General features: G+C 48.9%; 1 protein-coding gene across 28 annotated transcripts in view; it reads left to right on the top strand.

The window, feature by feature from the left end:
• Positions 1 to 23,761, top strand: part of LPP (LIM domain containing preferred translocation partner in lipoma) — a 432,466-nt gene that overhangs the window by 356,847 nt on the left and 51,858 nt on the right. For all 28 annotated transcript variants that reach the window (XM_025202699.1, XM_014519363.2, XM_025202677.1 and 25 more), the window contains one exon: positions 4,483 to 4,652. In XM_025202699.1, coding sequence (XP_025058484.1) covers positions 4,483 to 4,652 — 170 coding nt within the window. The remainder of the gene's footprint in view (positions 1 to 4,482; positions 4,653 to 23,761) is intronic.

Raw genomic sequence — 23,761 nt, 5'->3', positions numbered from 1 at the left:
CCCCTTTGCCTCACCCTCTGGAGGGGAGAGATTTGCTGTGATTGGGGACAAGGCCTTTCAGGTCCCAGAGCCCCTTTTCATCCAGGTTAGGTCCAGATGGTTCACATCCTTTCTGCAGAGCACATCTAAGACACGGCCTTTCCCCTTCATCCACAGAGCTACCGCTCTCATCCAGGCTGCTGTCACGGCACATCTGGAAGATCACAACTCTTGTCCCTGTGACCTTGACACACGTGCTCTTGTCCCGCTATGCACCCACTGAGGATGCTGCTGCAAAGATCCCAGCCTGATCCCTTGCTCTGACTGCTTCATCCTGGCTGTGCATCCTGCATCCCTCCCTCCTTAATTGCACAACTTGTCTTCACACGAAAGGCCTTTCAAAGCCATTGCATCTGTTATCTGCCATTCGCTCTGATCAGACCGTGGTGCCAGCCTCAATGGCCCAGGCACGAAACATTCAAGCCAGCACTTTCTTTCTCCATGCTGCTCTTCAGGCGGCTTCCTATGGTCATCCACCGATTTGATGCATCGTCCTTCTGCCGGTCTCTCCTTTGCACTCTACTGTGCTTCGTTTCCCAAATAACTTGACAGTAATGAGGCTGCTGATTGCAGAGGCCCCCTTCCCATCATGGAAACCACCGCTGTCTTGTCGCTTCCCTGTCTGTCTCCATCCTGTTACCTTTCATCTTGTCTTATTGCCTTGACTGAGAGCTCCTTGGGGGCAGAGACCAGCTTTTTGTCCTGTGTTTGTACAGCGCCTAGCGCAGTGGGCTTCTGGTCCCTCCTGGAGAACCCAAACCACGACAGTAATCCAAATCCACCATGCCTGCTCCTTGCTGTCCTTCCAGACTGAGAGTGATGCTTGCTGTTTGGGGAGGTCAGGAGGAAGCCCACGTGGATGGAGCTGCCTCGGTCCCATGCAGCAGAGGATTTCTGTGCCCCAGGCTGGTTGCCAGCGCAGCCCTTTGCAGCTCAATGGCAATAATGGTGCAAAAAGAGCTGGTGGAAGCAAAAGCATTGAAGCCGCATAGTTTCATCTGTTTGCAGTTCAGCATTAATCATGTCCTTTGCCTTTAAGCTGCCTTTGAAGCTGTGCTTGTCACGGTGGGAAGCAAATGGGTCACATTGTTCAGGGTTTCTACTGCTACACGCCGCCTGCTATTTTTCTCTTAGATTATTTGTGTAATCTTTGGGTACAATCTGTTTGCTCTCCGAGTCTCGCGTGCCTGGCCTTACTCTTTCACAACCGGCCGTGCAACTTGCACTGCATACGCCATATGCATCCGGGCGCGCGCGTTAACCAGGCTCCTTCAGGCAGTGGGAAAATATTGAAATAAGAAACATGTGCGTGCTTATTCACAGTGAATCCCACCACAAAGATCTTCACGATCAGCAATTGTGCGGTGCGACTGGCTTTCGGGGAAGGGAGACCTTTGTTGTGTTCAGATGCAGAGAGATACAGCACTTCCTATCTGGTGGAGGGGGTTTTTATTGGTTTTTCCCCTCGTAGGCTGATCAGGCAATAGATGCTTCAAAAAAAACAACACAGCAGGCATCAGGTCGAGTTTCTGCAGCCAAGGGGCTTCTGCGCTGAGCCGAGGGCTGCTTCGTTACCGGTGGTTGCCTAATGTCAGACTCCTAAAACCGTCCTTCTGCACGCGAAGGCACAGAACTGGCGTGATCCTTCGGTGGCTCTGGGAGCCCACAAAGTCCACGGAGGCTGCTGTGCTCGCCCCTTGAAAATCAGGCCACTTTTACCTTGCTCTGTGCCCATCTGTGGATCTAGGGGCCTCACTTCGGACATCCACCCTGGAGGAATTAAAGGCCATAAATTCAGTCCTTGGCGCTGTTAGGAGCAGAGCGAGTCGCTCGGCAGCGTCCTGCCCCTTGAGCGACACGACAAGCTGCCGGACCGCCATGTCCTCACTTACACACAAGCTTGCAAAAAAGCAAGCCCTTTTTATTCCAGCTTCCCACTGTGGCCTCTGCATGCACAACCATGATGGCCTTGGACAGGCCCCTTCCATGGGAAACCCTGGGAAACAGCCCTTTCCGGGGAGCACGTGCTGGCCGAGGTTGCTTGACTTGGGAATGGTCCTGCCTGGAGCAGGGGTTGGTCTAGATGTGACCTCCCGAGGTCCCTTCAACCCTCATTTTCTATGGGATGATGTAGTTGAGGCTGGTCCTGCTTGGAGCAGGGGTTGGTCTAGATGTGACCTCCCGAGGTCCCTTCAACCCTCGTTTTCTATGGGATGATGGAGTTGGGGCTGGTCCTGCCTGGAGCAGGGGTTGGTCTAGATGTGACCTCCCGAGGTCCCTTCAACCCTCATTTTCTATGGGATGATGTAGTTGAGGCTGGTCCTGCCTGGAGCAGGGGTTGGTCTAGATGTGACCTCCCGAGGTCCCTTCAACCCTCGTTTTCTATGGGATGATGGAGTTGGGGCTGGTCCTGCTTGGAGCAGGGGTTGGACCAGATGTGACCTCCCGAGGTCCCTCCAACCCTTGTTTTCTGTGGGATGATGTAGTTGAGGCTGGTCTTGCCTGGAGCAGGGGTTGGTCTAGATGTGACCTCCCGAGGTCCCTTCAACCCTCGTTTTCTATGATCCTATGACTTAACTGCTTGAGGTTGCATCTTCAAAGCAGCTCCCCAGGGAGAGGAGATGCCTTCCTGTCCTCTTCCCGAAGAGGACACGGACTCATGGAGGGGCTGAGTGGCTTGGTCAGGGGATCAGAGCCAGATCTGGCAAATGAGCCCGCCTTACCCCATCCCAAAACTATCACAAAAATGCTGTCTTTGGCTGCACTACCCAGAGAGAAAGGGACTCCTTTAAGCAGATGGGAAGCGGTCGCATTTCAAACGTAAGGGGAAAGAGTGGGCTTGGGGGGGTGGAAATCAGGCCCTGCGTTGGGATGTTAACAAAGCCAGTTGAGAAGTGTTTGCATAGACACTCCATTACTCTGTGTCCAAATGCCTCATAAAAATAATACTGGCTGATCACAGAACTGCACGCCGGGGAGAATAAATTCTTCTGCAGAATATTCCCTCTGGAAAAACACTGTGTCAAGCAATACACTAATGGCTTTCAATCTCGTGTTGTGTATATATAGATATTAACTGCTCCCCAGGCGGCGTTTCGTATTACAGTAATACCGTGCAAGCATCGCGGAGACCACCGAGCGCTTTTGGCCTGGGCCAGGCAGAGAGGAGGGGGGCGGCCTCCCTCCTGACCGTACCCCTCCACCTGCTGAGTCCTGACCGCGAGGTGCAAGGTCCAAAGATGAAAAGACACAGTAATTCCCCTCTTGGGGAGCTGGAAGTACAGGCCAGATCCAGCCCGAGGCCCTGCCTTGTTCTGTTATGTGCCCATTTACTCTCTGGCAACGGGGACTTCTAACCATCTTGAATTTTCCCAGAGCATGCTGAAGGGCCTTTGAGCCTGAAAGCTTGCAGAAAAAGAGATTTTTAATTTTTTTTTTTGTGATTTCCTAATAAAAGGTATCATTTCTGCATCGAGAGTTTTAGGTTTTGCATTTCTTTTTGTCTGAGACCAGCCCGGCTACCAAATACATCCCATTTACTCTCTGAAGGTGTCTCCTGCATTGCAGAAGTTAATCAGTCTCAATACTGACTTGGGCTAGAAGGGCAATCATTCCTGGCCCAGGATGAATGGCATCATTCAGGTGGAGGGCGGTTGCAGAAATGTGCCCATAGAGGACTGCTTTGAGCTCCTTCTGTGCTGTCACCTTCTTCTTGGAGGTGGCCTTCCCGCTTGAGCTGAGCAGCCTTCCCCTCTGCCCCCCATCCCTTTCAACCATGTCACCCACAAAGCAGTTGAGCAAGAAGCACCGAGCCTGACCCAGGGTGTGTGTGCTCGAGCACATAGGTATTGTGTGGTTGAGTTTGTGCAGCGCTATTTCTGAAGACCTCGTCGAGGTCATCTGCACACAGATGAGCTGTCCCTGATTTGCTGCTCCCGAACACCGCTGTGCATGCACATGCTTAATGTGGAGTAAGAATGAGTGCGTGCAGATGTCAGTGTATTCAGGAGCAGGCGTTGCACTTTGCATTCTCACCCTTCCACCACAATCTGTATTAGCCTTCAAGTGTCAAGAAGCCCTTGTTGAGTGACACCATGTGCCGTTCTCCCATGGGAATGCGGTGAGCTGGTGTAGACTCAGCGGGTCACTTTGCAGAGAGCACAAAACAGCTCTCCGTCGGCACGGAGGGATTGCTCCATTGCCGAGGGCTGGATTTGATGTGGTGACGCAGAGGACAAAGGCACCATCATCTGCTGACCAAGCCCAGAGCACCCCCTCCTCCCAACATGTAGGCTGGGATGATGGAGTTGGGGCTGGTCCTGCTTTGAGCAGGGGGTTGGACTAGATGTGACCTCCCAAGGTCCCTTCCCACCCTTCATATCTATCCGTTGCTGTCGGGCACAGGGATCGAGCATGACATGGTGTCTCTTCTTTCCTCCCCAGGCCGTTGCGCTCGTTGCGGCGAGAACGTGGTGGGGGAAGGCACCGGCTGCACCGCGATGGACCAGGTCTTCCACGTGAACTGCTTTACCTGCATGACATGCAGCAGCAAGCTCCGGGGCCAGCCTTTCTACGCGGTGGAGAAGAAAGCTTACTGCGAGCCCTGCTACATCGTGAGTACCGTGGCTGGCTTGTGCCAAGGCAAAATGTCTGTCGAGGTTTCCTGCCAGGCTTAAAACTGAGCCAACCCATTTGGATACAGAGAGGACTAACCCACCTGCGCTCTTCACCAAAGTGTAGCTTTTAACCTGCCAGTCGTTCTCGGGGTCCAGCCAAGCCCTGGAGTGAACGTGCCAAAATACAGAAAAGGCTTTGTTTTATGATAGTCTCAGGCCTTGTCTGGACTCACCTGCCTCTGCTCTGGCAGCATCTCCGACTGTCCGGCTGTCTAAGCACGTGTCCTTCTAGCAGTGCCGCATGACCCCATTGCAGCAGCAGTGGCCCTAAAAGCAGAAGTGCATTCTGGGAAGGCACTAGCCCCTGCTACAGCTAGCAGAAGGCGCGCAAGTCTCCAAACCCATCTTTTGCCAGCTGCTGGATGGCGGGAGCAGGCTTATTCCGCTCAGCAGAGGTGATGTGACTTGGTTGGCAAAAAACACGAGGTTTTCACTGTTGCAGAGGGGCGTGGAGTGTGCACGTAGCCTCACAGTGGGCGCATTTACACGTTCATTAATGCACCTTAGATACTGCACGTTTAGTTTAGGACTTGCTTAATAAAGTACTAACTAAATGCGCAGTAACTAGAGCTACTGCACGACAGTGCCGACGCACACTTACTTTGGGATGCTTACTGTGCATTAGCCTAATAACGCTGTGCAGGAGGCTATTAGCATGATTTTTTTACCACTGCACTGTTAGGCTAATGTGCACTCGTGCCGCTGCGCCCAGTCGGGTGGAAATGGAAATAACGGCACTCTTAGAAACCAGCCGTATTTTGGAAGGCTTTACAGCCTGGGAAATCTGACTCTTGTAAGTCCTTGAGCAGGCAAGACTCGCGCAGAAGGAAGCGTGAGATGACGCATGAGGACATAAGTTTGCAAGGCAGCTTTGCAATGCAGTGCAATGCAGCATCTGTGGTCTGCAGTGCATAGCAAAACCTTCAACCCAATCCGGGAAGGCAATGGGAGTCCTTCCTCTGAGCTCCAGGGCCTTGGCATCAGGCATCTTTCGAGGTTCACTTCTCATATCTTAACATTGCATTTGGATTTCGAGAAGTATCTAAAATCAAATGACCAGTGGCTGCAGGGGAGCTGGACTTTTAGGGGGCTCCTGCAAGAACTGGCTTCCCGGTTATCACAAATGAATCAGCCTCTTGGTATTTTGGCAGTATTTTATGTTGATCCCTCAGTTCAGAGTAAGGAGAAGTGCAGCCGGTCACGGACGGTGTCAGTGGGCTTTCTTTGTCAGTCTCTAAGTTTGAGATGCCTTTGTACCGTCGCTGTCTTTTATCAAACATTGGAGAAGCATATTTATTCTTGGGCAATACAGATTGGGGGCTCCGGTCATGTAGTAACAAAATCTCCACCACAGTTTGGGGTTTCCCATGCAAAGTGCTGAAAGGGGTGAAGTCTAGCACGCTGGGGGCCGAGGAGGAAGGAGAGCCGAGGGCCTTGCCGATGAGGCCTCTCTGTTCCACATGCTGTTTGAATCTCATTTATAGCTTTTAAAAGTTTGAATGCCGTTCCCTGAGGACCGGCTTTCATTGCTATTCAAAACATTAATTCCCAAGCGTGGTAACAATCTCTCATTATTCCTTGCCTTTGCTGCCTGGCATTATTGCTGAAATACTGAATGCAATAAGGGCAGGTTGTGCCTTATATACAGTGTCAGCAGTGGCTGGTCTTTGTTAATTGGCCCTTAAAAACAAAACTGAGTTTGTGACGGAAGATGTGCTTTTGAAACCATTTTCCCCCCTTTTATTGTAAGCATTAAAATTACTGCGCCATAAAAATTTTAAGGTTAATTTTGTGGCACGTATGGTGGCCGTTGCAAGGGGACAGTAAATCGTTGCAAGGTGCATCGTAATGCATTTGGAGCAAGGTTTTATCGCCTGAAGTTAAATGTCTCATTGACTTCAAGCTGGAATCTACTTTGGCAGCTTGCAGGTTCCTATGTCTCTTTTTGGGGGGTTAAATCATGAACAATTTCTTCTGCACGCATCTGCTTTAGGTTGGGAGAACATCTGCATTAGCCACTGTAATAGCGGGTTAAGATTATTTAATCCCATTACTTACACACTTCATTAGCCTGAGTGAATTGTTGGCGAAGGTTCAGTAAACTTCCTACATTGGAAGATAAAAGGATAAAAGAGAAAATACAAAAGGATTCTGTTCCTCATTTTCTTTCATATTTATCTTCTATCTTTTTAAGGGATAAAGGCATGATAATTGCCTGGCTGCATCTGCGTTAGTACGTTCCGCTATACAGATCTGAGTGCAGCGTAAACTCTTTATAGCTTCTTATTTTTATAGCCAGAAAAAAGTCTGTCCTTTAAACATTCACCTATGCATTGCACAGCAAAGCTGGTTAAGGGCCCGGCACAAAGAAACCCAGGTCTCCTGGTGCTGGGGGGGAAGAAGGGGAGAGCGGTAAAAACAGGAAGGGCTTCTTCTTGTTCTCATGAGACTAGGGACCCTGGAGCTGCAAGTTCCTTCAGCAAAGCCTGTCAACCCTTAACGTCGACCCAAGGAGCCAAGATGGGGAGAGGAAATCTCACGAGCTGTCAGCGAGACTAGAAAGTGCATTTCTGTCTTTGGAAATTATGAAATGGGCTCCTAAGTCACTTAGTAATTTGGAGACTTTAATCTTTCAATACCTTCTTACGCCCTGTTTAAGTCAGCACTTGAGGGCTTTGCAAAACTGAGGGATCAAACTCTTGGATTTTCCCTAAATCCAGCTTTCAAAAAGGCCCTAGTCTTACTAATAGTCCATACAGCCAAGGCCAAACTTTTGGGTAGGCGTGCCACAAATGAAGCTCCACATCTTCTCCAAGTGCCACTCTGATCTCCTGCCCCTGGTTTCTGTTCCCTGCCTGATGTGTTGCTCTGCTTTCTGCTCCTGGCCCTATCTGCCACTGTATGGCCTGCCCCGCTCCCCAGTCTGCTCCATGCCACACACGCAGGCTGCCTCTGCCACTTGTGGCACCCATGCTACAGGTTGGCCACCCTGGTCTATAAGCTGCAAAGCTCCCAGACTTTGACTATAAGCCCTTATGAAAGTTTGATTCAGGTTTCTAATTCACCTAGGTTCCTCTGAAACCTTGTAGGTTGCCAAGCTCTAAGGTAGTAATGAATAGCTGGGTGTCTAGTTGGCAGCCAGTGTCAAGTGGAGTGCCCCCGGGGTCGGTCCGACAGCTGGTTTTGTTCAGTAAGTCCATCAACGACCTGGAAGATGGGATGGATGCACCCTCAGCAAGTCTGCAGATGACACCGAGCTGGAGGGAGTAGTGGATACACTGGGGGCAAGAATTTACAGACCTAGACAAACTGGACCAAAAGAAATCCATGAGGACAAGTGCAAAGTCCTGCACTGAGGAGGGAGCAATCCCCTGCACTGGTGCAGGCTGGGGGTGACGGGCTGGGCAGCAGCTCTGCAGAGAAGGACCTGGGGGGACAGGGGACAAGAAGCTGGACAGGAGCCAGCAGTGTGCCCTTGGTGCCAAGAGGCTACCAGCATCCTGGGCTGCATTGGGAGGAGCGTTGCCAGCAGACGGAGGGCAGTGATTCCTCCCTCTATTCAGCACTGGGGAGGCCACATCTGGAGTCCTGTGTCCAGCTGTGGCCCCCACTGCAGAAAGGATGTGGACACATGGGAGAGAGTCCAGCGGAGGGGAATGAAAATGGTTGTGGGGCTGGGGGACAGGACTGGTGAGGAGAGGCTGAGGGAAATGGGCTGATTGAGTCTGGAGAAGAGAAGACCGAGGGGGATTGAATAGCAGCCTTCACCTCCCTGCAGGGGGGCTGCAAAGAGGATGGAGCTGGGCTGGTCTCAGTGGGGGCAGATGACAGAAGGAGCAATGGGCTCAAGCTGCAGCAAGGGAAGTTGAGGTTGGATATTAGGAAAAACTTTCTCCCTAGGAGGGTGGTAAAGCACTTGAATGGCTTACCTAGAGAGGTGGTGCAGTCTCCATCCTTGGCGGTTTTTAAGACCCGGGTAGACAGAGCCTTGGCTGGGATCATGTTGGACTACATGTGACCTCCTGAGGCCCCTTCACACCCTCATTTTCTGTGATTCTGGGAAAGTCTTGTCTTGAGTCCAGATAACTGAACCAGGCTTAGAAAGCAGAGGTCTGATTCCCAGCTGGCATAAATCAGCGGAGCACAACAGAGCTACCCTAATTTACACTGCCTGCCATTGTGACCCCAGAAATTCTTGTCGCTCATCCCAACACTTACGTCACTAAAACCAGCTGCCTCATAAATAAGAAGACAAAAAGGTGTTTGGCTGGTTTAGATTTAGAGCTCGTGAATTTTTTGCTCTTCTAATAGTTCCCTTTGGGTGACCCTCCGTGTCTGCGCAGATAGGTCATCGGCAACAACCAAACAGGCTACAAAAGTTTCTAGACAATTAACAGTTGGCAGACATTCCTCATCGTTGCGTTTCCCATCTCGTCTTGGAGAGAAGCCATGGTTAGGTTGCAACGAAGAAGGGCTTGCCGAGTAGTCAGCAGTGAGGCCAAATAGCCTATGACCGTATTTTTTTCTGGGTTTATAAATAAAATAATAGACAATGAGGGCTGGAAGGGCCCTCAGGTGGTCACATCCAGTCCAACCCCCTGCTCCAAGCTGGACCAGCCCCAACTACATCATCCCAGCCAAGGCTTTGTCTCCCTGGGTCTTCAAAACCTCCAAGGATGGAGGCTGCACCACCTCTCTGGGTGACCTCTTCCAGTGCTTCATCACCCTGCAGGTGAGAGAGTTTTTCCTAATATCCAACCTCAACTCCCCTTGGTGCAACTTGAGCCCATTGCTCCTTGTCCTGCCATCTGCCCCCACTGAGACCAGCCGCGCTCTACATCTATTTCCGGTTAGTTGAAAATACCGAAATAGAGTCTGACCCCTAGTTTCCTGGAGTCATTTGCACTGTATTAAAACCCCACGTTGTCCTCACCGTGCACACGTGTCTGTGGGAAGCTCTAGTCCTGGTCTCCGAAGGTAAGCCCCGTGCCTCTGACATCTGCCTGTCGCATTTCAAAGGCTACAGCCCCCAGATGCCTTGCAAATGCCATTGCCATGCTTCTGTCCCACACTCCAGGCTTCATTATTATACATTTTATTGCTAAAGCGCCATCAGCCTCCCTCCAACAGGACACTTGTGTTGGCTTAAAAGCAAGTGCACTAAGGAAAGTGATAACATGAGGCAGATGTCACCCCCTTGTCCGTGCTGAAATCTCTCTGAAATGTCTCCCGACATAATGAGCTCCTGCTCTACAGCTGGGAGTCGTGCAGCAGGGCTGCAAGGTGTTATGAATATCCCTCTCCCCCTGCAAGGAAATGCATTGCCAAAAGCATTTGGTTTCCTTCGTTTGAATATCTGAAAAGATTTTTTTTCTTGCATCAGGCTTGGTGAAAGAGTGAGGTGGAGGGTAATATCGTTGCAAGCCTTCTCATAAAAGATTGAAGAGCAAGATGTCAGATCAGTGCCAGCTGTCTGCTTTCCAGCTCCGGTATTATCATAAGGAGGGAACACAAGGTTAACCAGACGTACCGGTCTGACAAGGGATGCTACTGTTTTGCGAATGGAGTTTTCTCCAACGTCCTCATGACTTTCCTGGGACATGCAAGTGTCCCCCCATTTGTTATCCTTGCTTCCATCAGGCAGGCCCCATAAGGTCAGAGTCAGGGATACAGGATCTAGAAAGCCAAGTCCTGCCAGGTGCTGAGCACGTGCCATTACCATGGGCAAGGATAAGATGCTGCAGATGTTTAGTGCTCTGAGGATGTCTCCCATCGTGTCTGCATCGAGATAGCCTGATATCAAGCACCACTGGCATGGTGCATTAAGGAAGGGGGATGGCTGGAAAGGAGGAGACCTCCTTGAGCCAAGCAGACAGAGTCAGTCGTCACAACTGGAGGTTGATGAGAAGAAACGGGTAAAGGTTTGGGGGGGCAGAGGCAGTGCACGATGGGGAGACGTCATTGTGAGTTGTGCCCGCCTGCCAGTTTCTAAAAGCTAATGACTAGTAGATAGATGGTTCTTAAAAACTTTGCCCTGATCTTTCTCTACCCGAGCTCCTCCGTTGCACACGCAGGAGAAGCGTGTCCCCTCTCTCCCACCGTTATCCCGTCTTGCCTGCCTTGATTGTAAACCCTTTCCGCTTCGTTCGTGCAGCATCTAGCTGGGATCTCAGTGCTATCTGGGCTGTATCTGAATGCAAACAGCACATTAGGATTAACTTTGTGGAGTTCAGCGAGTGGTGTGAGCCAGCTGTGGCATGTGTCAACAGTTCTGGGAAAGCCTGGGTGGTTTTCTGCATGCTCTGGAGGACGTGTTCATCACCTCCGGCTGCTGCCGCTGGAGCGGATGGCAAAAGTCCCCATCACTTGAAGCGTGAGACCAGAACAGGGTTGCCTATGCAAGCCCCCTCCTTCACGCTTCTGTGCACAAGTGTGAAACACTTGTGCAAAGCCACCTTCCTTCAACACGAGCGCATTGAAACCAGAGTACCAGTCCCTGCTGTACAATCCAATCTATTTTTAACAATAATTCTGCCGCACATAAGCCATGATTATTACACTCATTTAGCAACTGTATAACAATTTAAATTGGACCAGAAAGGAGAAACTACCATTTAAAGATTTTTTTGTTGTTATGATATAAGTTTTCTTTTCTCTCTCTCTCTTTTTTTTTTAAGGCTCTTTATTCTTGTTTTTATCAAGCAACGTATTGAATCAGAGGGTAATTTATGGAAAGTGCTGCCAGTATGGTGTTGCGAGAGCTCCGCAATTTGAATTTAAGCTGCTCAATGGGATCATTAAGACTATTATGCCTGTTTTCCACAGAGTGCGGATTCAAAGTGACAACTGGAGCAGAAATATCAAACAAAAAGTCGCGCACTCTTTACACGGTGGAGTGTTTTCGCTCTCTGAATATGGTACGGAGACCCGCATCCTTCTCCGCTGACCCTCCCAGATGCCACCAGCTTGGGTGGCTGGTGTTAACCCATTGCTCCTGAGCCGGTCTTTTGACTTCTGCAGTGGAGAATAAACCTGGAAGCTGTGTGTGCAAGAGCACTGGCTCTCTGCTGCTTGAACAGCAAGGCTCCCGATCTATTAGGCATGGCTATAGCTGGCTCAGAGCCTCCGTCTTCGTCCCTGCCATTGCTAGACCGGGACAGGGCTGCACTGGCTGGGTGTGAGTTTTATTAGCACAGAATGGCTGCTGCCGTCTAACCCTGTCGATGATTCAAAAACTGGAAGGCGACTACAGAGGGAATGGAGATGGGCTTTTCTTTGTGGCCAGCGGAGACCGGAGTAGGAGCAATGGCCTCAAGCTGCAGCAGGGGAAATGTTTGTGGGAGATTAGGAGGAAGTTTCTGACTCTGAGGATGCTCAAGCACTGGAACGGGCTATCTGGAGCAGTTGTGGCATCTCCAGCTCTGGAAATTTTCGGGAGCAGGTTAGACAGACACGTGACTGGGATGGTTTAGCAGCGGGCTGGCCTAAGATGAGGTTCTTCCAGTCCTGTGATCTTATGATTATGCAATGGATGCTCCTGGGACTTGCTGGATGGAGGCAATGCCTAGCATGTTGTGTGCGCCTGCTCTTTTATATGGTAGGAGAATCACGTGGGAACCGCTGCAGCATCCCCAGAGCCCAGAGGGGTGTGAATAGCAATCGCTGCATAGTCCCCAGCTCTCCTGACCGCTTCCTCCTTGGCCAGAGATAGAAGGGGGTTGCCCCCACCTCCACTTGCTTCCAGTCATCACGCTGCTCTTTGAGGGTCCGGGGGACGTGCTGAATATTCTGTCACTAGGCAAAATGAAAAGGGCTCGGGATTTTTTTCCCCCTTCCTTACTTTGTATGTTGTCTCTTTCTTTTCTGACCCGCGTTTAGAAAAAGCAAGAGGCTGTGGGGTGATGAGCTGGAACGCCCACTAGCTCCTCTGCAGAGGCACACCAGGGTCATTACAGAGAGGACGAGGACCAGTTAAACTCGTTAGCCAACAAGGACAGAACACAAAGTCCATGGGCTGATGCTGCAGTGGGGAAAATGCCAGCGGCAAACTTCCTAGTACAGGGCCCTGCCAAGATGGGGTCACCTTGGCTGGGGATTTGCAGGCTGAGACTAGATGCCTTGCCAGTCGGGATGCTTTAACGATAATGGAAGTGATCTGTGCACCAGGCAGCACAATGTGCTGGGACATCCCGCTGCAGGGTCCCTCCCAGCTCAGCCCATGGAAAGTCCTGCACCCTTTATTCTGATCTCCCAGCACTTTCATGGTGATCTGACATTATTGACCTTGCTGAAAATGCTTCTGGTTTACCTACACCCCTGGTTTACCCTGGAATAAGTAGAAGAGTCAGGTGCAACCTCTGTGCAAGGGCATTTCCAGACAGTCACCAGGGCTGCTGCTCCCCATAGAGACCAGGAGGAGCCTTTGCAGGTGTCGGCAGGTGTAACAAGGGTATCAGGATCCAGTGATACAATGGTATCCCTATTAAATTATATACAAGTCATTCAAACTGTTGCAGTGTAACTGCCTGAACTGATACAAATGTAGCAAAAATGTTCTCGTTTTAACCCCGGACACACCACGGCTAGAATTACAGGGATTTCACTCACTTGTGTGCTCACAGGAGCAGGAAGATGTACTGAACACTGCACGCTCTTAAATAGCAGCTCCCACCCCCCCTTTGAAAGCAGTTAAAAGTTGCATCTGCCCTATAGCTCTGAGGGCAAACAGCTGGACCCTAACCAGGAAGCTAGCTTGTCCTGGGGAGTATAGTAGAAAAGTGCAGGTACCTGAACTCGGTCCTCGACCTGCAGGAGCTGCAGCTGGCTGGGGATGGAGTGGGGTTGCTGGTTAGTTCCAGCGTCTTCCTGATAGCACAAGACACCCGTGCTTCATGGGTGGCTAAGGGAGATTTCTGTCTTTCCATGGCTGTGCTTGAACCTGTCGCTGTCCCATGCAGTGCTCACCTCTCCGCATGCTGCCTGCAAAGAGACGGCGATGCCGGGAGATGGCAGGTTCCCGCCAAGGAGGACCCTGTGACAGGTGATTTCCAATCTCGGATGCTTTTCCAGAGGCCAGACCAGTTGCCCCTTGATGCAGTGTGTGGTGGGTGTCAGCAAGCAGGTTTCGTTCCAGGGAAGTTGTGTCGCCTAAAAAAGCAGTGAAAACTCTGATATCTCTTTCTGCCTGGGCCGGGGGGTTTAGACGTAGGTGTGTTTTGCAAATATAAAACTGAGGGTAATGGAGCAATGTGATACTTACTGTTCAGAAATGCGTGTGGATTTGGGAGCGGGGCAGGAATTCTCAATAGAACGGAAATAGGATGAGATCTGGGTCATGTGCTGCCCTGCAGCAGGTCCTCTGGAGATCATCTTGCCCCAGGGGATGAATTCCCTTAGATAACTGTGTCTTATAAAAAGCACATCCTTCTTTTCTGAACAACTCATAGGATTTTATGGTCCCAGGACTGTATATCTGGTCACGGGTTGTTCTTCAAAACATGGGCCTCGGTAGTCTTTTTAGAAACACAGTGCATTCTGCTTTGAAAAGACTGACGAGGAGATGACCTCTCCATCACTCTGCTGGCTGGCCATATTCACCCCAGACTGTCTCACCCACCCCCTGGCAGCGTCTGGCAGTGCCCAGTCTGTTGGCTTTGAGTCGCGCTCTGGGCCGTGCACCCAAGGGATCACTCTGGCTTTCACCTGGCATGTCGTGCCGGAGCTCGCGTGGTGCCGAACCAGGAACAGACCTTGAACCTACCAAGGGAGGGCTTTCCCAACAAGACCATCCTTCCTCCATCTTCTCTGCCAATGTCCATCTTCTCTGTGAGTGTCAATACTTTAAGACAGGGGCTTTCTTTTCATGCATGTACAGCACCTAGCACCAAGGGGGCCTGATCCCTGTGTAGGACTCTGGAGTGTAATATCAACAGTCACGTGCAAGAGAGAGCTAAGCAGGGCTTGGCCCAAGGTGGGTGGCAGTATCTCTCACTGGCCATACTGCGGTCATCTTGTCCATGGCTTGTACTTACCTGTTACATGTCGCTGTAACAAGGCCTGGATTTCCATCACTGCCTGCATATAATTTGCATGTCCGATTCCATCCAGCCCCCTGTGTTGTAGCCTTCTCCCTCACTCCCATTGCTACAATATCTAAGTGCCCAATCACATGCAGATGTGCAAGTCAGGTCTTGAATGAATACAGTTGGGTGGAAGGTATTTTCCCCTTTTTTTCCCCCGTTTGGGGTGTAGGTTGAGGTTTGATTGCTTTGTGTCTGGGCTGATACATTAGCATTGCACCAGCAGCCTTCAAGTAGCCTGAGCTGCTGGTTAAATGAAAGCCTTTCACCTCCCTGCTAGTCCCAGCTAATGATTCTCTCCGAGTCAGGGCTGACTGGCTTTGATAGCGTGGATTTGGTAGGTAGGATTTCTCCAGCCATTTTTCAGAGAACAGAGATGATCAGAGATGCCCTCCTACTTTGTCCAGGCAGCTGCATGCAAACCTGCCTGCCTGGGAAGAGCAGAAGCATCAGGCCTGGCCTTCGCAGAACGCTGTTTCAGTGGGTTTCCTTGTAAAAGCCTCTGTATAAGGAGCTTTGGCCAAAGCTTTACCTGTAAGTGGATCCTCCCACTAGCACCTGCAGCTCTGGCTCTTCGCTCCACAAATGCAAGAATTTTATTTTTGCAAAAATCTAGTTGGTCTAATAAAAGATATCACCTCTACCACAAGTCCGAATTGCTTTTTCCTCCAGACCAATACGGCTGCAACCCGGATACCCTTCGCTCCACAACGTGCATTTGACTGTGCTTGTTTGCAATAAAGGGAACTCTTTAACTCATACGCACTTGGCCCCATGGACTTGATAGATTTCTGGTTAGAAAAAATATAATAGTGCCAGTTTAGGGAAAAGACATCCAACAGGGTGGGTGACGGGGGGGAAAGGTTATCGCTCATGAGCTGCATCGCGAGCATTTGGTGCACACGCAGGGGGGAGAAAGCAAATTCCAAGTGCATTTCCCCCGGCTGCACTGATTGCAAAGCGAAGTGCCAAGAATAATATTGACAGAAAAAGTAAATCATCCACTTGAGCATTTTGAATGGAAGGAAGACCAGATTGGATCTGGAGCTTGCTGCTAAAATCTTAGCCTCAGCTTTGCCAGGGACAAGAGGTTATTGTTTGCTGTGTGCACAGCAGCTTTCACTGCCAGCAGAGAGCATGTCGGATGCTCCGTCACCACGACCCTTGGTCTCTTCGTTAGCACTCAGCAGCAGCGATCCTGGTTTTCTGTGATTTAAAAAAAAAAAAAAATATCCTCAATTTTTTTGTTTAAAACATGTAACCCAAAATCCACTTTTCCCATGATTAAAATGAAATACCGCTATATAGAGATCTGTATATTAGAGGTGTTTCCTGTTAATCATGGGGAAAATGTGGATCGTGGATTACTTTTTTTAAACCGAAAATTGGGGATTTTTTTTTTATCGGAGAAAACCAGGATCCCTGCTCATTGGTGTCTGCAAAGCCACAGGCTTGAGGTCAAGAGAGCTCTCCTACGGTGCTCATCGCAGACCCAGGTGTGGTAGGTGGGATCGGCGAGGGAGGTTAAAGCGGTGGGATGAAGTTTGCATGCCGTCTCCTAGCTTGGATTTCCCCAAGAAATAGTTAGCTCGGAAGCAGCAAGTGTTTTTTCACGGAGATCTCGTGTTTTGCCCCCTTCTGCAGATTTGCCTCTGACCTGAATCTCTCTGCAAGTGAGATGGGCTGGCTCGGGGAGTCAGAAATTGGCAGGATCTATTTACTATTTTCTCCTGATTGAGACCGCTCCTGCAATCAGTAAGAAACGGGATTCGATCCACAACCCTGCCGTTTCATTAACGTGGAGGTTTGCTGAATTGTTTCGAACCAGCGGCCACGTGAAAGCCAGGCATTGAATAGGGGCAGGTGCTTAAGCTAGGCTGAAGGGTGTGTTCCTGCAAGCACCAAGGATTGGAAAAGAGCCTTTTCCAATTATAATCCTGCTGCTTGGTGCAACGTCTCATTCCCGTGTGACCTTTATGCTGGATGGTCATTTTTCTATCGTTGAAAGATGGTCACACGGCCCCGGGCTCTTTATGTGGGCTTTGTTGAAACTATGCTGTCCATCTAAATAAATAATCGTGGTTCATACAAGGAGCAGGCCAGCTACTGACTGAGAACAAGACACTGCGAAGAACTGCGCCAGGCTTGTCCCAGGGGAAGGAAGTTCAAAAACTAGACAGACAGCAGCAGCGGTGAAAGAAAATCAAGTTTCAGGTGTGGTCACGAACCCGGGGAAGAGGACAGAGTTTTCGAAGTCTGGATTTTACCCTAACTTTCTGCAAGGTTGCTTTTTTTTAAAGGACGTATTTGAACCAATACGCTTTCTTGGCGCGCCTCCAGCAGAAGTGTCTGTGTAAATGCAATGTGGTTTAAAGCCAGACAACACTTTTTTAAAGTTATTTAATATTTCCATCAGCGAGCCATCTGTGACTGGACATATTTTATTTGGGAGGCAAATTAACATTACAGCAGCGTTCTCAACTCTATTTGAGTAACTTTTAGACTTTTTTTTTTTTTTTTTAATTAAATGTGCTGCCAAATATTTATATTCTGTTGTGAAAAGAAAAATATTTGGTTGACATCCTGCTCTCCTCGGCAATTGGCTGTTACAGGCAGCTGTAGAAAGCCACCGGTCTTTGCCTGATGGGTCCCATCAGGTGGGGAGTGACGGTCGGTCTGCGGTTGGCCTGGACGTAATCCCGTGCTGACATTCCCTGACTTCAGTACAAGTGATCAGGCCCGAACGGATGCATTTTGTACGTTGAAGAGAGTTTTAAGCCATTTCTAGAGATCTAGATCTTGTACAAGTCTTACTTAGACCCAGAGTTGTGGGCACTTGATCTGGTCCTAACTAAGGCACTGGGGGCGCGTCTACGTGTTCATCCATGCGCTTTTGCTCATGCACATTAAATTTACTACCTCCATGGTGAGGTACTAGAAAAAGGCTCATTCACCTATTAACACACGCAGGTTTTTTGGTGATGCTTTAATGCGCATTAAAATAGGCTAATGCGCATTAAAGTGCATGTGTAGACGCTCCCTGGGATTTGAAGATGAAGGGATATAAAAAGCAGTGGTAATCTAAGATGAAGGCAGGGTAGATGTGCACCTTATCGACTGACTAAATCAGAGATGCATAGCAGGAGCTTGTGTAAGCAGCGGGTTTACTTCATCAGGTGCTGTGAAGTAATTACAGTGCCTCGGAAAGCTGATGCAGCACATCTCTGATTTAGTTAGTCTTTAAGGTGCAAATCTGCCCTGCTTTCTGCCTGATTTCAGACTAACACAGCTCGCTGCCTCTGTCTAAGGCACCGCTGTGCAAACCGTGCTGAGCCTAACTGTGCGGGCCTCAAATGGGATTGATTGCAGAAGTGAGCACTGCTCTTGATGGCATGCGGAGTCAAACCTAAACATTAAAAAAAATGCTCTGAAACATTGCTAAATTGGTTAATTTTGTATAACAAACGCTTAAATAGTCTCTAAAGAGTCTGGAGTGCTGCGGAGCAAGGTTTTTTTTAATCGTGACTCCTTTCGAATGGGTCACAAAGCACACTCATGGCTTAGCACCTGGGAAGTAAATTCAACCCTCCCCAAACCACGCGAAGAAAACTGTTCTCCCACCCAGCACCGGCACGTAATCTGTATATGCGCTTCTCATAAACTGATATAGCTATAGGTTTAGATAGGGATCGTACGCATATAGGTTTTTTGCTGAAAAGAGCCCATCTCTGTATTAAAAAAAAAGTCCAGATTTTCTTTATTATCTTGACAGGTTTTCTTTCACTCTGACATGGCAATAAGATTAAAGTTTTATAGCAATATCACTTCCATCTAGGAAAAAAAAAATCATAAAACCTTTCCTCTCTGCCAGTTAGATTTCAAACTCTTTTATGGAGCTTCTGCATCTGTTAATAAAAACCTTAATTCATTTTGAATATTTTACTGTCGCTTCAGATAAAAGTTTAATCAGATAGAATTATTGCCCTTCTCATATTCTCTTAACCTTTGTATTCCAGACTTGCTCCAGATGTGTTAAAATTTAAAATCACTTTTTTATAGACTTGAATGCCCCCCTCCCCTTCCCTTTGGAGGATACTTCTGTATAACAACTCCTTTGCCCGTCTCGAGGTCATGTGAAAACTTAAAAGGCTTTCATTGAACACAGCCGACTTGCCACTGAAGTGTCTTACACGCCCTATTAATTACTTTAATGGTGACATGCTGGTTTAAGGGAGTTCTTTATTAATACCACTAAATCTTTTTTTTATTGTTGTTTAAACTCTTTTTCTTGCCATTATATAGATGTATTTAATCCTGTCTGTCTTTAAAAATAGATGAGCGCATAACTCCACATAAAATGTTTTGACACTTTCATTTCCCATTCTTTGGGGGGGAACGTTTTGTTCTTCCGAGCTTCCTATTTGTCCTGACATGTCCATCTTCCCGCAAAAGCAATGGGGTAATAAATAGGCCTCTTCTCCTGGGATGGGCAAAAAAAGTTACATTATTTTTTTTTTTTTTTACTAATAAGCTGTTTAATTACTATCATGGCAAGTGATTTAAACAGCTGGTTTCTTTCTTGCTTTATGTGCTGTGCACTGAGACGGCTCTTGGCTCTTCTGGGATGTAGAAGGTAGGAACGGTCAGTTTGGCTTTTAGGTGGTCTCGTGTTAGCGTAGCTTTGCCCAAATTTCCGGCTCGCAGGTCAGACAAGTGGTGTGGGGTTGGTCCGTGGCTGCTATACAGCGCACCGACCTGCTTTCACGTGCTGGATCCAGGGTCATACTGGCCTGATCCTGAGCGCTGGATCCAGCTGTGTGCTGGTCCCATCCCGCACGCCAGGTCCAGCCATGTGCTGGCATGATTTAGCCCATGGGGCCACATTATCCAGCCCACAGGGTAGTCCACGTGTGCAGAAATTTGGCAGCAAGGGAACAATACTACCAGTGCTCCCCCAGCCACCAAATTTCCAGACCCAGGGGGAGCCTTGCAGGCCAGACGGCATGTCTGTGCCATCCAAAACTGCCCCACAAGCCAGAGGAGGCCTACTTGTGCAAAGCTATTAAGCCCCAATTCAGGAGAGGGCTTGTATGAATTCAAGGTCGCGCCTGGTCAGGACATCCCATCAGCTGCTGTTCATACACTGTCTTGGATGGAGGAGGTGCGGTTCCTGGCTTTGCATCGGATTATCCTGCTCTTGGACCTTGTCTGAATATAACAGCGTGCGTGTTACCAGCCTAATTCAAACAGCCCTCCGAGAAAGATAACATTCATTGGTAAAATGAATCCATGCAGATCCAGCCTGGATTTAACGCACTTTAATGTACTCGCCTATTTTTTTTTAATTACTTTGTATAACGGGCTTTTAAAAACCAATCTGAGGACCCTCCGTAACGTTTCAGTAGCATCCAAGTGACCAAGGAACCTCCCTCATAGTCTCCAAATATCCAGGTAATGCTGGAGAACAAAACTTAGGTTTCATTTAGTCGCCTCTGGGCACATCTACACAAGACGCTAACTGCACAGTAGCCTAATAACACCGAGCAAAAACCGTGCTAATATGTAGTATTAGGCTACTGTGTAGTAAGTGTCACTAAAAACCCATTCGCTACTGTGCAGTAGCAGAAATTACTGTGCATTGATTTAGTACTTGGTTATCCAAGTTCCTAATTTAATGCGCAGTAACTACTGCACGTTAAGGAACGTGTAGACGCGCTCTCTGAAAACGTTACCTCTCTTCTGGTCGTCAGCCATTGCTGGCCGTTGCTTTCTGGATGTTTCCTGCAGTTTAGCGCTATGACTCTTCGAGGGCGAATGAACCCAATATAACATCTAAGTGTGAATTTCAAAGGGCTTCCAGCGCTAGGAATCCAAATCCTCTTTTGGTTTCCCTTCTTCAGGGCAAACAACCAAACAAAGAGTGACTTTGTGCAAAGATGAAGCAGCACACACAGCAGTTGGCTCAAACTTTTCTACACTCGGTCAACATTTGCTTTCTCACTGCTTCTTATGATCTCATTTGACATCAGATATTGTCCATATTGGAGTCTCCCAATGACTTCAAACCACAAGTGGCTGTACAGGGTTGGGGTTTGGGCTCCCCCTCCCCCCTTTTTTTCTTTGATTTAGAGGTATATTGCAGAAAAACAGGCCTGGAAGAGACATCAAGAGGTCATCTAGTCCAGCTCCCTGCTTAAGGTAGGATCGTTGCTGCCTAAACCACATATAACACCTGTGTGCATATATGTACATGCATATGCATAACACGTCTGGACACCCAGTTTCATTCTTGACTCTTTTTAACAAAGTTTTTGTGTGGGAACCTAGGTGTTTGAATAGACTTTACCCCACGTCTGGTGATTTAAGGCCATCCTACGTTGCTAAAGGTCTGTATAGAGCCTGGATAACTGCAGCTGTGTCCTTGGTGACTAAGTTCAGCTGTCTGGAAATGGGGTTGGAATTGGAGGAAAAAACAGGTAATACAAGGTACAGTCGTGAGTGATGCTGTGGCCTGACCTTACATGTTAATGATGGCATGAGGAGTGATGGTGTAGCTGTGACGGTCCAGAAAGTGTGCAAGAGGCAAGGATTTCTTTGGGCGATAGAGTTGATTGGACCAGCCCAACTACATCATTGGCCTAGTAAAAGATCACCCTAAGATTGTCTCATCTCTCACTTACATTTTAAACCTGACCTCCGATCCCGTCCCAGGGCCCAGTGCTGCCTTGGGCTGACTGTATCAGCGGGGTCTGGATTTAGCCCAGATGTCGCAGAGAGCACGGTCTGGTCCTGCGAGCTCTGGGACTCGGGAACGGCTGAATTCCCACCGAATTCACTTGGAGCATTTCCATCGCCTCTAATGAAATTAAATCTTAGTTGAGCACAGAGTATGGGAGCATCCATGCCACATCGCACGTACTCCTTGGAGACTACGCAGTAGCTACATGAATCTAGTGTGATACTCTCTGTTTTAAACAGGAAGGTGATTGAGATCCAGGCAGCGAAAAGCATTCGCATTGATTTTGGTTTGAAATTCCCTCAAACGCCCCGAAAGGCGGAAGCAACGCATCCGTTTTTTCTCGTGGCTCCTGTATTGAATTCACCTCTCCCTCGCGGCTACCTTGTTTATTTTTTTAAATAAATAATCATCTTTTCAAGCAGTGCAAATAAACTGCAAAGCGTTCTCCGATGGGGTGGATAAATATATTCCAGCTGCTGGGGAGTGATTATTAAATAATTCACAAGTGGCAAACCCAGGAGTTGTTATCCATTTTCCCCTCGTTCATGGGTAATTTTTTCGCTCACATCCCACAGGAGCTAATTATGTTTTCTTTGTACATAATGTTTAGTAATTTTTACATTCTGCCCCTAGCCCCTCAAATGATGGATTCTGCAGCTTTTCCAAGAGAAATGTGTGCACGGGGGGAAGGGGTTAGTTAACTCTTCTTGCCTGATTTACAAAGGAGAAGGGGGATGCAAAAGCTGCAATGCAAGCAGAAGAGTTTGGAGCGGGCACGCCCAGGATTCGGTGTGGTTTGTCCCCTCTGCAGACAGCCGGCCGGCAGAAGTGTGCAATTGCCTTGGGGCTGAGCCGTTGCGTGGGAGTGGATTTCATCCGCTGTTGCAGCAGCACTTCCTTCGCCTGAAGAAGGGTGTTTGTACCCAAAAGCTTGCAAAGATTTTTTTTTTTTTTTTAACTATTTTAGTTGGTCTGATAAAAGATATCGGATTTACCCAAAGAACTTTGTACGCCTGTGTCCTTAGACCAACACGGCTACAACCATGCAGCACGTAGCTCCTGCACTACAACCACCGAGGCATGGGACAGGATCCAGCATCCCTTGAGGTCAGTGGATGTTTTGTCACTGGGCTAAAGATCGGGTCCCTGAGGACTTGTCCTTTCAGACTCTCCATGTGCAACCCGGGTTGAAATGAAGACGGCTTGATGATGATCAACTATAAGGATATTAGCAGGGAAAGGCCTGATCCAGTTGAATGACATGTAGTGGGCTTTGAAAGATGCCTTAAGAGAGGACCATAGCAGATCCTAATGGACCACTTCCTTCCTCTCCCTCTTCTCTTAGCCCTTGCCTGAGCCCACAGTGCGTGCATGGGATCCCTTTTTGCATCCAGATGTGCTTGTGCTCAGTGCCAAGCAGCATGTGACCGTCTATCTTGGGAACAATGCAGACCCCAAGAGCTGCAGCAGTGTGTGAGGTTGGGTGTAGTTCACCCACTTTGAACAGAACCGGCTTCTGCTCCAAGATCCTGGCAACTACAGGCCAGTCAGTCTCACCTCCATCCTCGGCAAAATCTTTGAAAAAATTATCAAGGCTCACATTTGCGAGAGCCCGGCAGGACAAATTATGCTGAGGGGAAACCAGCACGGGTTCATGGCAGGCAGATCGTGCCTGACCAGTCTAGTCTCTTTTTATGACCAGGTTACGAAATGCCTGGACACAGGACGAGGGGTGGATGTCATATACTTAGACTTCAGGAAGGTCTTCGATACGGTATCCCACCCCATACTGGTGAACAAGTTAAGAGGCTGTGACTTGGATGACTACACAGTCCGGTGGGTGGCGAATTGGCTGGAGGGTCGCACCCAGAGAGTCGTGGTGGATGGGTTGGTTTCGACCTGGAAGGGGGTGGGCAGTGGGGTCCCGCAGGGCTCGGTCCTTGGACCGATACTCTTCAATGTCTTCATCAGCGACTTGGACGAGGGAGTGAAGTGTACTTTGTCCAAGTTTGCAGATGACACAAAGTTGTGGGGAGAAGTGGACACGCCGGAGGGCAGGGAACAGCTGCAAGCAGACCTGGACAGGTTGGACAAGTGGGCAGAAAACAACAGAATGCAGTTCAACAAGGAGAAATGCAAAGTGCTGCACCTAGGGAGGAAAAATGTCCAGCACACCTACAGCCTAGGGAATGACCTGCTGGGTGGCACGGAAGTGGAAAGGGATCTTG

This window comes from Alligator sinensis, unplaced genomic scaffold, assembly GCF_000455745.1.
Source record: "Alligator sinensis unplaced genomic scaffold, ASM45574v1 scaffold301_1, whole genome shotgun sequence".
In the NCBI taxonomy this organism is placed as follows: Eukaryota; Metazoa; Chordata; order Crocodylia; family Alligatoridae; genus Alligator; species Alligator sinensis.
This window is presented reverse-complemented; position numbering and strand designations above follow the sequence as displayed.